We start from the raw sequence: 13,349 nt of genomic DNA on the forward strand, positions 1-13,349 counted from the left end.
GAAGATGGTTACAAGAATAAAAACAGTAATAATATAAGTGCGTACTTCAGACTGTGAAGTTGTGTTGTACGTCTAAAGAGGAGGGAGGCTCCTCTGACAGACATCTTTCTTGGTGTGAGGATGAGATCTACATCAGAGCCACAAAGTCTGACAACTGTCCCCACAGACCGGCAGGTTTTGCTGCGTAACTGTCCTGTTAACAGCAGGCTGAAGCCCAGCAGCTGCAGCACAGAGGACAACTGCTCGGCCTCCTCTCTGGATCTGACAGAGATCAGTGAACACACTCTCTGGAAGAACTCAGGATCACAGCTGAAACACAACAACAAGGAGGAGGTGTGAACACAGCAAAGAAAAAACTAAAAAGAATACATCACAAACCATGCTATGGACAATGACTTCCTAAAGGACGAATTAAATACACAGTACCTGAGCTGTGAAACATATTTTCATTTCTGTATGATGTTTTTATTTCCTGTATAAGAAAGTATTAGCAGGACTTTGTTGTTGTCTCAGAGCTACATTGTTGTTATTATTATTCATATCATCTCATTATTCTCATAAAGACAGAAGACTGTGATACTAAATTATTACTGAACTGAGACATTTAATTCATCTGTTTCTACATTATGTTCATTTGTAAATGGCCGTCAATTAACATTTTAAAACCAGGTGATTATTAAGAATGATTTTTGACAAACCTCTTCTTTAAGAAGCAACATATTATTATTAAATATACAGTATTTGTCTGACTTACCTGAGCTGTGAGATATAAGGCAGACACTGTAGGAAACTCCTCACTTCACTCTCTTCATCTGAGCAGCCTCTCAGCTTCACTCGTTTCTTCTCTGATTGGAGTTTCAGCACTTCCAGGAGGATGGAGCTCTTTCTCTCTGAGAGGTTTATGGTCCAGACTGCAGGAGCTGACTGGAAAACTGACTGTAATGATGTAAGGAGACTCAGACCTGTTTTAGTCTCACAGTCCTTCAGGTGGGAGTACAGATCCAGCAGGAAATCACTCTGATATTCATCATCATCCCAGTCTTTTAAAGGGAATGTGTTGTATCTGCACACTGATGATAACAGCTCCAGTGTCTTCTCTCCTGTCTGCTGTTCTCTCTCTGCTGCTGCACAGAACAGATTCACAAAGAGCCTGATTCCTTTAGAACGATATGACCAATGACGATAATAACTGAAATAATAAAAGGAAACATTTTGTGATGATTTGATCTCAGCTGCATAAATACAACAACACACTACTGATGGACTCCATCTTGAACATGTCTGTTCTGTATAAAATTATTAATCTAGCTAAACTTTAACTCTCCTGTTGTCCTGGGGTCAAATTTGATCCATTTTTAAAGTTTCTATATCAGAAATTTGGGTTTCTTTCAAACAAATTGCCCCAAAATAACGTGGATGGTTCCATAAAACGCTTTTCACAAGTGAAATTAAGGATCAGATCTCTACTTTCATTGAATTTTATAGCGTTATCCTGACTAAACTTTGACATGTCTGTGATTATCCACTAGAGCCCGACTAATATATCAGCGGGCCGATATTATTCATTTTCCAAACTATCGGTATCGGTATTTATAATAGCCGATAAATGAATATTTAAAAAATAAAATAAAACCTGACAAAACCCCCTTCAACCATGTTCTGAGTGCTGGCGTTGTATAGTTTGTCCACCAGAGGGCGCTCTACAACGTCCCTGTTGGCTACACTCGTGTTTAACCCTTTCAGTTTCATATCTTAAGTTTGTATTTTTACACATTTTATTTAACAGAACTTTAATATATTTTGATGTTCTGTTGTGACAATAAAAAACTAGTTTATTTTTAAAATGAATTATCATATTATTTTAATGAGAACTCATAAATAACTACAAATAAGTAATGTTAGGGAAATCTGTTTATATTTTGTTACGCATTTCTTGATTTAAAAAAAAATAAAAAATACATATATATATATATATATATATATATATATATATATATATATATATATATTGGCAGATATATCGGAATATTGGATTTTTAAATCACCAAATATTTTATATCAATATCGGCCTAAAAAATCCTTTATCGGTTCGTGCTCTATTATCCATTACCTTTGTTTCTCTGATCTTAACGGTGAGTCAAAATCATTCATAATTTCTGCTTTTTTCTAACACAAAAATAAGATAATTTCATATGAATGATTTATTGACCATGAAATCCTAAAATGATTGTTCAACTAGTACGTTGGTTCTAGTGGTGAATGGGGGGAAAAAGTGGCAAAGACGTTGTAAAAAGCAACAGAAAGTTAAAAAGTGTCTAAAAAGTGTTAATTTTGACCCTGGAGTACAACACAAGGGTTACACACATCTTTCATCAGAGCAGAACATCATTTTAGGACTTTTACTGACTCACAACACAAACACTGATCCTGAGTCTGAAATCTCTGCTGATTGGTTTCCTCGTGGTTTTCTTCACTTTATGGAATCTGACTTTGTGTGTGAGTTTAAATATTAAATATATTTACATTATATAAATATACACAGTGGAACAACAACATCTAGAGTCCATATCATGTACAATAGTTACAGAAAATCCCATGATGCAATGCTTCTCTTTGCTCCTGAGATGACAGCAGTGTAAATAACAGCTGTTCTTCACTCCATCTGTCTCTGGTGACTCTAAATGATGATTCATAGATGTCTGAAATCTTAATGTGCTGCTCTCTCAACAGTTGGTACAAGTTTCATCACAGTCAGTCAAGTTCACTCAGTCTTCAGATAAAAAGGAAGATAAATGGAGAATTTATTTACTTTTTCTTTGGTTGAAAGAGATGTTAATTATTTTATATGTACAAAAATATTTAGTTTTAATGTTTCTATTTGTTATTTTTAAGATGCTGAGATTTACAAAAAGCCTATATCAGTTTTAACTGCAGGTTTTCATTTCTGTATGATGTGTTTTTATTTCCTGTATAAGAAAGTATTAGCAAGACTTTGTTGTTGTCTCAGAGCTACATTGTTGTTATTATTATTCATATCATCTCATTATTCTCATAAAGACAGAAGACTGTGATACTTAATTATTACTGAACTGAGACATTTAATTCATCTGTTTCTACATTATGTTCATTTGTAAATGGCCGTCAATTAACATTTAAAACCCAGGTGATTATTAAGATGGATTTTTGACAAACCTCTTCTTAAGGAAGCAACATATTATTATTAAATATAAAGTATTTGTCCGACTTACCTGAGCTGTGAGATATAAGGCAGACACTGTAGGAAACTCCTCACTTCACTCTCTTCATCTGAGCAGTCTCTCAGCTTCACTTGTTTCTTCTCTGATTGGAGTTTCAGCACTTCCAGGAGGATGGAGCACTTTCTCTCTGAGAGGTTTATGAACCAGACTGCAGGAGCTGACTGGAAAACTGACTGTAATGATGGAAGGAGACTCAGACCTGTTTTAGTCTCATAGTCCTTGATGTGGGAGCACAGATCCAGCAGGAAATCACTCTGATATTCCTTTGAGTCGTCATCATCATAATACTCCTGATCATTAAAAGGGAATGTTTGATCTCTGCACACTGATAATAACAGCTCCAGTGTCTTCTCTCCTGTCTGCTGTTCTCTCTCTGCTGCTGCACAGAACAGATTCCCAAAGAACCTGATTTCTTCTGAACCATCTGACCAATGAGGATAATAACTGAAATAATAAAAGGAAACATTTTGTGATGATTTGATCTCAGCTGCATAAATACAACAACACACTACTGATGGACTCCATCTTGAACATGTCTGTTCTGTATAAAATTATTAATCTAGCTAAACTTTAACTCTCCTGTTGTCCTGGGGTCAAATTTGATCCATTTTTAAAGTTTCTATATCAGAAATTTGGGTTTCTTTCAAACAAATTGCCCCAAAATAACGTGGATGGTTCCATAAAACGCTTTTCACAAGTGAAATTAAGGATCAGATCTCTACTTTCATTGAATTTTATAGCGTTATCCTGACTAAACTTTGACATGTCTGTGATTATCCACTAGAGCCCGACTAATATATCAGCGGGCCGATATTATTCATTTTTCCAAACTATCGGTATCGGTATTTATAATAGCCGATAAATGAATATTTAAAAAATAAAATAAAACACGACAAAACCCCTTCAACCATGTTCTGAGTGCTGGCGTTGTATAGTTTGTCCACCAGAGGGCGCTCTACAACGTCCTTGTTGGCTACACTCGTGTTTAACCCTTTCAGTTTCATATCTTAAGTTTGTATTTTCACACATTTTATTTAACAGAACTTTAATATATTTTGATGTTCTGTTGTGACAATAAAAAACTAGTTTATTTTTAAAATGAATTATCATATTATTTTAATGAGAACTCATAAATAACTACAAATAAGTAATGTTAGGGAAATCTGTTTATATTTTGTTACGCATTTCTTGATTTAAAAAAAATAAAAAATATATATATATATATATATATATATATATATATATATATATATATATATATATATATTTTTCGGCAGATATATCGGAATATTGGATTTTTAAATCACCAAATATTTTATATCAATATCGGCCTAAAAAATCCTTTATCGGTAGTGCTCTATTATCCATTACCTTTGTTTCTCTGATCTTAACGGTGAGTCAAAATCATTCATAATTTCTGCTTTTTCTAACACAAAAATAAGATAATTTCATATGAATGATTTATTGACTATGAAATCCTAAAATGATTGTTCAACTAGTAACGTTGGTTCTAGTGGTGAATGGGGGGAAAAGTGGCAAAGACGTTGTAAAAAGCAACAGAAAGTTAAAAAGTGTCTAAAAGTGTTAATTTTGACCCTGGAGTACAACACAAGGGTTACACACATCTTTCATCAAAGCAGAACATCATTTTAGGACTTTTACTGACTCACAACACAAACACTGATCCTGAGTCTGAAATCTCTGCTGATTGGTTTCCTCGTGGTTTTCTTCACTTTATGGAATCTGACTTTGTGTGTGAGTTTAAATATTAAATATATTTACATTATATAAATATACACAGTGGAACAACAACATCTAGAGTCCATATCATGTACAATAGTTACAGAAAATCCCATGATGCAATGCTTCTCTTTGCTCCTGAGATGACAGCAGTGTAAATAACAGCTGTTCTTCACTCCATCTGTCTCTGGTGACTCTAAATGATGATTCATAGATGTCTGAAATCTTAATGTGCTGCTCTCTCAACAGTTGGTACAAGTTTCATCACAGTCAGTCAAGTTCACTCAGTCTTCAGATAAAGAGGAAGATAAATGGAGAATTTATTTACTTTTTCTTTGGTTGAAAGAGATGTTAATTATTTTATATGTACAAAAATATTTAGTTTTAATGTTTCTATTTGTTATTTTTAAGATGCTGAGATTTACAAAAAGCCTATATCAGTTTTAACTGCAGGTTTTCATTTCTGTATGATGTGTTTTTATTTCCTGTATAAGAAAGTATTAGCAAGACTTTGTTGTTGTCTCAGAGCTACATTGTTGTTATTATTATTCATATCATCTCATTATTCTCATAAAGACAGAAGACTGTGATACTTAATTATTACTGAACTGAGACATTTAATTCATCTGTTTCTACATTATGTTCATTTGTAAATGGCCGTCAATTAACATTTAAAACCCAGGTGATTATTAAGATGGATTTTTGACAAACCTCTTCTTAAGGAAGCAACATATTATTATTAAATATAAAGTATTTGTCCGACTTACCTGAGCTGTGAGATATAAGGCAGACACTGTAGGAAACTCCTCACTTCACTCTCTTCATCTGAGCAGTCTCTCAGCTTCACTTGTTTCTTCTCTGATTGGAGTTTCAGCACTTCCAGGAGGATGGAGCTCTTTCTCTTTGAGAGGTTTATGATCCAGACTGCAGCAGCTGACTGGAAAACTGACTGTAATGATGGAAGGAGACTCAGACCTGTTTTAGTCTCATAGTCCTTGATGTGGGAGCACAGATCCAGCAGGTAATCACTCAAATATTCCTTTAAGTAGTCATCATCATAATACTCCTGATCATTAAAAGGGAATGTTTGATCTCTGCACACTGATGATAACAGCTCCAGTGTCTTCTCTCCTGTCTGCTGTTCTCTCTCTGCTGCTGCACAGAACAGATTCCCAAAGAACCTGATTTCTTCTGAACCATATGACCAACCAGAATCATAACTGAAATAATAAAAGGAAACATTTTGTGATGATTTGATCTCAGCTGCATAAATACAACAACACACTACTGATGGACTCCATCTTGAACATGTCTGTCCTGTATAAAATGTAATTGAATGTTAACCTTCCTGTTGTCCTCGGGTCAAAAGTTTCTATATCAGAAATTTGGGTTTCTAAATAACATGGATGGTTCCATAAAACTCTCTTCACAAGTGAAATTAAGGATCAGAGCTCTACTTTCATTGAATTATGGGTGTTTTATTACATTCTATAGCATTATCCTGACTAAACTTTGACATGTATGTGATTATCCATTACCTTAGTTTCTCTGATCTTAACTGTTAGTCCAAATCATTCATAATTTCAGCTTTTTTCTAACACAAAAAATAGATAATTTCATATAAATGAGGTTTATTGACCATGAATTCCAAAATGATTATTCAACTAGTGTTAATACATTGGTTCTAGTGGTGAATATACTGGTGGTAATGGGGAAAAAGTGCCAAAAACATTGTAAAAAGCAACAAAAAGTTAAAAACAGTTTCTAAAAAAGTGTTAATTTTGACCCTGGAGTACAACACAAGGGTTACACACATCTTTCATCAAAGCAGAACATCATTTTAGGACTTTTACTGACTCACAACACAAACACTGATCCTGAGTCTGAAATCTCTGCTGATTGGTTTCCTCGTGGTTTTCTTCACTTTATGGAATTTGACTTTGTGTGTGAGTTTAAATATTAAATATATTTACATTATATAAATATACACAGTGGAACAACAACATCTAGAGTCCATATCATGTACAATAGTTACAGAAAATCCCATGATGCAATGCTTCTCTTTGCTCCTGAGATGACAGCAGTGTAAATAACAGCTGTTCTTCACTCCATCTGTCTCTGGTGACTCTAAATGATGATTCATAGATGTCTGAAATCTTAATGTGCTGCTCTCTCAACAGTTGGTACAAGTTTCATCACAGTCAGTCAAGTTCACTCAGTCTTCAGATAAAAAGGAAGATAAATGGAGAATTTATTTACTTTTTCTTTGGTTGAAAGAGATGTTAATTATTTTATATGTACAAAAATATTTAGTTTTAATGTTTCTATTTGTTATTTTTAAGATGCTGAGATTTACAAAAAGCCTATATCAGTTTTAACTGCAGGTTTTCATTTCTGTATGATGTGTTTTTATTTCCTGTATAAGAAAGTATTAGCAAGACTTTGTTGTTGTCTCAGAGCTACATTGTTGTTATTATTATTCATATCATCTCATTATTCTCATAAAGACAGAAGACTGTGATACTTAATTATTACTGAACTGAGACATTTAATTCATCTGTTTCTACATTATGTTCATTTGTAAATGGCGTCAATTAACATTTAAAACCCAGGTGATTATTAAGATGGATTTTTGACAAACCTCTTCTTAAGGAAGCAACATATTATTATTAAATATAAAGTATTTGTCCGACTTACCTGAGCTGTGAGATATAAGGCAGACACTGTAGGAAACTCCTCACTTCACTCTCTTCATCTGAGCAGTCTCTCAGCTTCACTTGTTTCTTCTCTGATTGGAGTTTCAGCACTTCCAGGAGGATGGAGCTCTTTCTCTTTGAGAGGTCTATGATCCAGACTGCAGCAGCTGACTGGAAAACTGACTGTAATGATGGAAGGAGACTCAGACCTGTTTTAGTCTCACAGTCCTTCAGGTGGGAGCACAGATCCAGCAGGAAATCACTCTGATATTCCTTTAAGTCGTCATCATCATAATACTCCTGATCATTAAAAGGGAATGTTTGATCTCTGCACACTGATGATAACAGCTCCAGTGTCTTCTCTCCTGTCTGCTGTTCTCTCTCTGCTGCTGCACAGAACAGATTCCCAAAGAACCTGATTTCTTTAGAACGATCTGACCAACCAGAATCATAACTGAAATAATAAAAGGAAACATTTTGTGATGATTTGATCTCAGCTGCATAAATACAACAACACACTACTGATGGACTCCATCTTGAACATGTCTGTCCTGTATAAAATGTAATTGAACGTTAACCTTTCTGTTGTCCTCGGGTCAAAAGTTTCTATATCAGAAATTTGGGTTTCTAAATAACATGGATGGTTCCATAAAACTCTCTTCACAAGTGAAATTAAGGATCAGAGCTCTACTTTCATTGAATTATGGGTGTTTTATTACATTCTATAGCATTATCCTGACTAAACTTTGACATGTATGTGATTATCCATTAACTTAGTTTCTCTGATCTTAACTGTTAGTCCAAATCATTCATAATTTCAGCTTTTTTCTAACACAAAAAATAGATAATTTCATATAAATGAGGTTTATTGACCATGAATTCCAAAATGATTGTTCAACTAGTGTTAATACATTGGTTCTAGTGGTGAATATACTGGTGGTAATGGGGAAAAAGTGCCAAAAACATTGTAAAAAGCAACAAAAAGTTAAAAACAGTTTCTAAAAAAGTGTTAATTTTGACCCTGGAGTACAACACAAGGGTTACACACATCTTTCATCAAAGCAGAACATCATTTTAGGACTTTTACTGACTACCACACAAACACTGATCCTGAGTCTGAAATCTCTGCGCTGATTGGTTTCCTCGTGGTTTTCTTCACTTTATAGAATTTGACTTTGTGTGTGAGTTTAAATATTAAATATATTTACATTATATAAATATACACAGTGGAACAACAACATCTAGAGTCCATATCATGTACAATAGTTACAGAAAATCCCATGATGCAATGCTTCTCTTTGCTCCTGAGATGACAGCAGTGTAAATAACAGCTGTTCTTCACTCCATCTGTCTCTGGTGACTCTAAATGATGATTCATAGATGTCTGAAATCTTAATGTGCTGCTCTCTCAACAGTTGGTACAAGTTTCATCACAGTCAGTCAAGTTCACTCAGTCTTCAGATAAAAAGGAAGATAAATGGAGAATTTATTTACTTTTTCTTTGGTTGAAAGAGATGTTAATTATTTTATATGTACAAAAATATTTAGTTGTAATGTTTCTATTTGTTATTTTTAAGATGCTGAGATTTACAAAAAGCCAATATCAGTTTTAACTGCAGGTGTTTCATTTCTGTATGATGTGTTTTTATTTCCTGTATAAGAAAGTATTAGCAGGACTTTGTTGTTGTCTCAGAGCTACATTGTTGTTATTATTATTCATATCATCTCATTATTCTCATAAAGACAGAAGACTATGATACTAAATAATTACTGAACTGAGACATTGAATATATCTTCATTATGTTTATTTGTAAATGGCCGTCAATTAACATTTAAAACCCAGGTGATTGTTAAGATGGATTTTGACAAACCTCTTCTTAAAGACGCAACATATTATTATTAAATATACAGTATTTGTCTGACTTACCTGAGCTGTGAGATATAAGGCAGACACTGTAGGAAACTCCTCACTTCACTCTCTTCATCTGAGCAGCCTCTCAGCTTCACTTGTTTCTTCTCTGATTGGAGTTTCAGCACTTCCAGGAGGATGGAGCACTTTCTCTCTGAGAGGTTTATGATCCAGACTGCAGGAGCTGACTGGAAAACTGACTGTAATGATGGAAGGAGACTCAGACCTGTTTTAGTCTCACAGTCCTTCAGGTGGGAGTACAGATCCAGCAGGAAATCACTCCGATATTCATCATCATCCCAGTCTTTTAAAGGGAATGTGTTGTATCTCCACACTGATGATAACAGCTCCAGTGTCTTCTCTCCTGTCTGCTGTTCTCTCTCTGCTGCTGCACAGAACAGATTCCCAAAGAACCTGATTCCTTTAGAACGATCTGACCAATGACGATAATAACTGAAATAATAAAAGGAAACATTTTGTGATGATTTGATCTCAGCTGCATAAATACAACACAATACTGAATCTCCATATTGAACATGTCTGTTCTGTATAAAATTATTAATCTAATTAAACTTTAACCCTCCTGTTGTCCTCGGGTCAAATTTGACCCATTTTTAAAGTTTCTATATCATAAATTTGGGTTTCTTTCAAACAAATTGCCCCAAAATAACGTGGATGGTTCCATAAAACGCTCTTCACAAGTAAAATTAAGGATCAGATCACTACTTTCATTGAATTTTGGGTGTTTTATTCCATTCTGTAGCGTTATCCCGACTAAACTTTGGCATGTCTGTGATTATCCATTACCTTTGTTTCTCTGATCTTAACTGTTAGTCAAAATCATTCAAAATTTCAGCTTTTTTCTAACACAACAATGAGATAACTTCATATAAATGAGGTTTATTGACCATGAAATCCTAAAATGATTGTTCAACTAGTGTTAATACATTGGTTCTAGTGGTGAATATACTGGTGGTAATGGGGAAAAAGTGCCAAAAACATTGTAAAAAGCAACAAAAAGTTAAAAACAGTTTCTAAAAAAGTGTTAATTTTGACCCTGGAGTACAACACAAGGGTTACACACATCTTTCATCAAAGCAGAACATCATTTTAGGACTTTTACTGACTCACAACACAAACACTGATCCTGAGTCTGAAATCTCTGCTGATTGGTTTCCTCGTGGTTTTCTTCACTTTATGTAATTTGACTTTGTGTGTGAGTTTAAATATTAAATATATTTACATTATATAAATATACACAGTGGAACAACAACACCTAGAGTCCATATCATGTACAATAGTTACAGAAAATCCCATGATGCAATGCTTCTCTTTGCTCCTGAGATGACAGCAGTGTAAATAACAGCTGTTCTTCACTCCATCTGTCTCTGGTGACTCTAAATGATGATTCATAGATGTCTGAAATCTTAATGTGCTGCTCTCTCAACAGTTGGTACAAGTTTCATCACAGTCAGTCAAGTTCACTCAGTCTTCAGATAAAAAGGAAGATAAATGGAGAATTTATTTACTTTTTCTTTGGTTGAAAGAGATGTTAATTATTTTATATGTACAAAAATATTTAGTTTTAATGTTTCTATTTGTTATTTTTAAGATGCTGAGATTTACAAAAAGCCTATATCAGTTTTAACTGCAGGTGTTTCATTTCTGTATGATGTGTTTTTATTTCCTGTATAAGAAAGTATTAGCAAGACTTTGTTGTTGTCTCAGAGCTACATTGTTGTTATTATTATTCATATCATCTCATTATTCTCATAAAGACAGAAGACTGTGATACTTAATTATTACTGAACTGAGACATTTAATTCATCTGTTTCTACATTATGTTCATTTGTAAATGGCCGTCAATTAACATTTAAAACCCAGGAGATTATTAAGATGGATTTTTGACAAACCTCTTCTTAAGGAAGCAACATATTATTATTAAATATAAAGTATTTGTCCGACTTACCTGAGCTGTGAGATATAAGGCAGACACTGTAGGAAACTCCTCACTTCACTCTCTTCATCTGAGCAGTCTCTCAGCTCCACTTGTTTCTTCTCTGATTGGAGTTTCAGCACTTCCAGGAGGATGGAGCTCTTTCTCTTTGAGAGGTTTATGGTCCAGACTGCAGCAGCTGACTGGAAAACTGACTGTAATGATGGAAGGAGACTCAGACCTGTTTTAGTCTCATAGTCCTTGATGTGGGAGCACAGATCCAGCAGGTAATCTCTCTGATATTCCTTTGAGTCGTCATCATCATAATACTTCTGATCATTAAAAGGGAATGTTTGATCTCTGCACACTGATGATAACAGCTCCAGTGTCTTCTCTCCTGTCTGCTGTTCTCTCTCTGCTGCTGCACAGAACAGATTCCCAAAGAACCTGATTTCTTCTGAACCATCTGACCAACCAGAATCATAACTGAAATAATAAAAGGAAACATTTTGTGATGATTTGATCTCAGCTGCATAAATACAACAACACACTACTGATGGACTCCATCTTGAACATGTCTGTCCTGTATAAAATGTAATTGAATGTTAACCTTCCTGTTGTCCTCGGGTCAAAAGTTTCTATATCAGAAATTTGGGTTTCTAAATAACATGGATGGTTCCATAAAACTCTCTTCACAAGTGAAATTAAGGATCAGAGCTCTACTTTCATTGAATTATGGGTGTTTTATTACATTCTATAGCATTATCCTGACTAAACTTTGACATGTATGTGATTATCCATTACCTTAGTTTCTCTGATCTTAACTGTTAGTCCAAATCATTCATAATTTCAGCTTTTTTCTAACACAAAAAATAGATAATTTCATATAAATGAGGTTTATTGACCATGAATTCCAAAATGATTATTCAACTAGTGTTAATACATTGGTTCTAGTGGTGAATATACTGGTGGTAATGGGGAAAAAGTGCCAAAAACATTGTAAAAAGCAACAAAAAGTTAAAAACAGTTTCTAAAAAAGTGTTAATTTTGACCCTGGAGTACAACACAAGGGTTACACACATCTTTCATCAAAGCAGAACATCATTTTAGGACTTTTACTGACTCACAACACAAACACTGATCCTGAGTCTGAAATCTCTGCTGATTGGTTTCCTCGTGGTTTTCTTCACTTTATGGAATTTGACTTTGTGTGTGAGTTTAAATATTAAATATATTTACATTATATAAATATACACAGTGGAACAACAACATCTAGAGTCCATATCATGTACAATAGTTACAGAAAGTCCCATGATGCAATGCTTCTCTTTGCTCCTGAGATGACAGCCGTGTAAATAACAGCTGTTCTTCACTCCATCTGTCTCTGGTGACTCTAAATGATGATTCATAGATGTCTGAAATCTTAATGTGCTGCTCTCTCAACAGTTGGTACAAGTTTCATCACAGTCAGTCAAGTTCACTCAGTCTTCAGATAAAGAGGAAGATGAATGGAGAATTTATTTACTTTTTCTTTGGTTGAAAGAGATGTTAATTATTTTATATTTACGAAAATATTTAGTTTTAATGTTTCTATTTTTATTTTTAAGATGCTAAGATTTACAAAAAGCCAATATCAGTTTTAACTGCAGGTGTTTAATTTCTGTATGATGTGTTTTTATTTCCTGTATAAGAAAGTATTAGCAGGACTTTGTTGTTGTCTCAGAGCTACATTGTTGTTATTATTATTCATATCATCTCATTATTCTCATAAAGGCAGAAGACTGTGATACTAAATAATTACTGAACTGAGA

General features: G+C 34.1%; 1 protein-coding gene across 8 annotated transcripts in view; it reads right to left on the reverse strand.

The window, feature by feature from the left end:
- The window catches only part of LOC120554188, a 48,199-nt gene that overhangs the window by 4,231 nt on the left and 30,619 nt on the right, over positions 1 to 13,349 (reverse strand). For 3 of the 8 annotated variants that reach the window (XM_039792901.1, XM_039792902.1, XM_039792909.1), the window contains 7 exons: positions 11,572 to 12,024; positions 9,621 to 10,055; positions 7,695 to 8,147; positions 5,765 to 6,217; positions 3,249 to 3,701; positions 755 to 1,189; positions 46 to 309 (listed from right to left, as the gene is read on the reverse strand). In XM_039792901.1, coding sequence (XP_039648835.1) covers positions 46 to 309; positions 755 to 1,189; positions 3,249 to 3,701; positions 5,765 to 6,217; positions 7,695 to 8,147; positions 9,621 to 10,055; positions 11,572 to 12,024 — 2,946 coding nt within the window. The remainder of the gene's footprint in view (positions 1 to 45; positions 310 to 754; positions 1,190 to 3,248; positions 3,702 to 5,764; positions 6,218 to 7,694; positions 8,148 to 9,620; positions 10,056 to 11,571; positions 12,025 to 13,349) is intronic. The other 5 variants (XM_039792905.1, XM_039792904.1, XM_039792903.1 and 2 more) reach the window with 5 other exon arrangements.

This window comes from Perca fluviatilis, chromosome 24 (genome assembly GCF_010015445.1).
Source record: "Perca fluviatilis chromosome 24, GENO_Pfluv_1.0, whole genome shotgun sequence".
Classification (NCBI taxonomy): domain Eukaryota; kingdom Metazoa; phylum Chordata; class Actinopteri; order Perciformes; family Percidae; genus Perca; species Perca fluviatilis.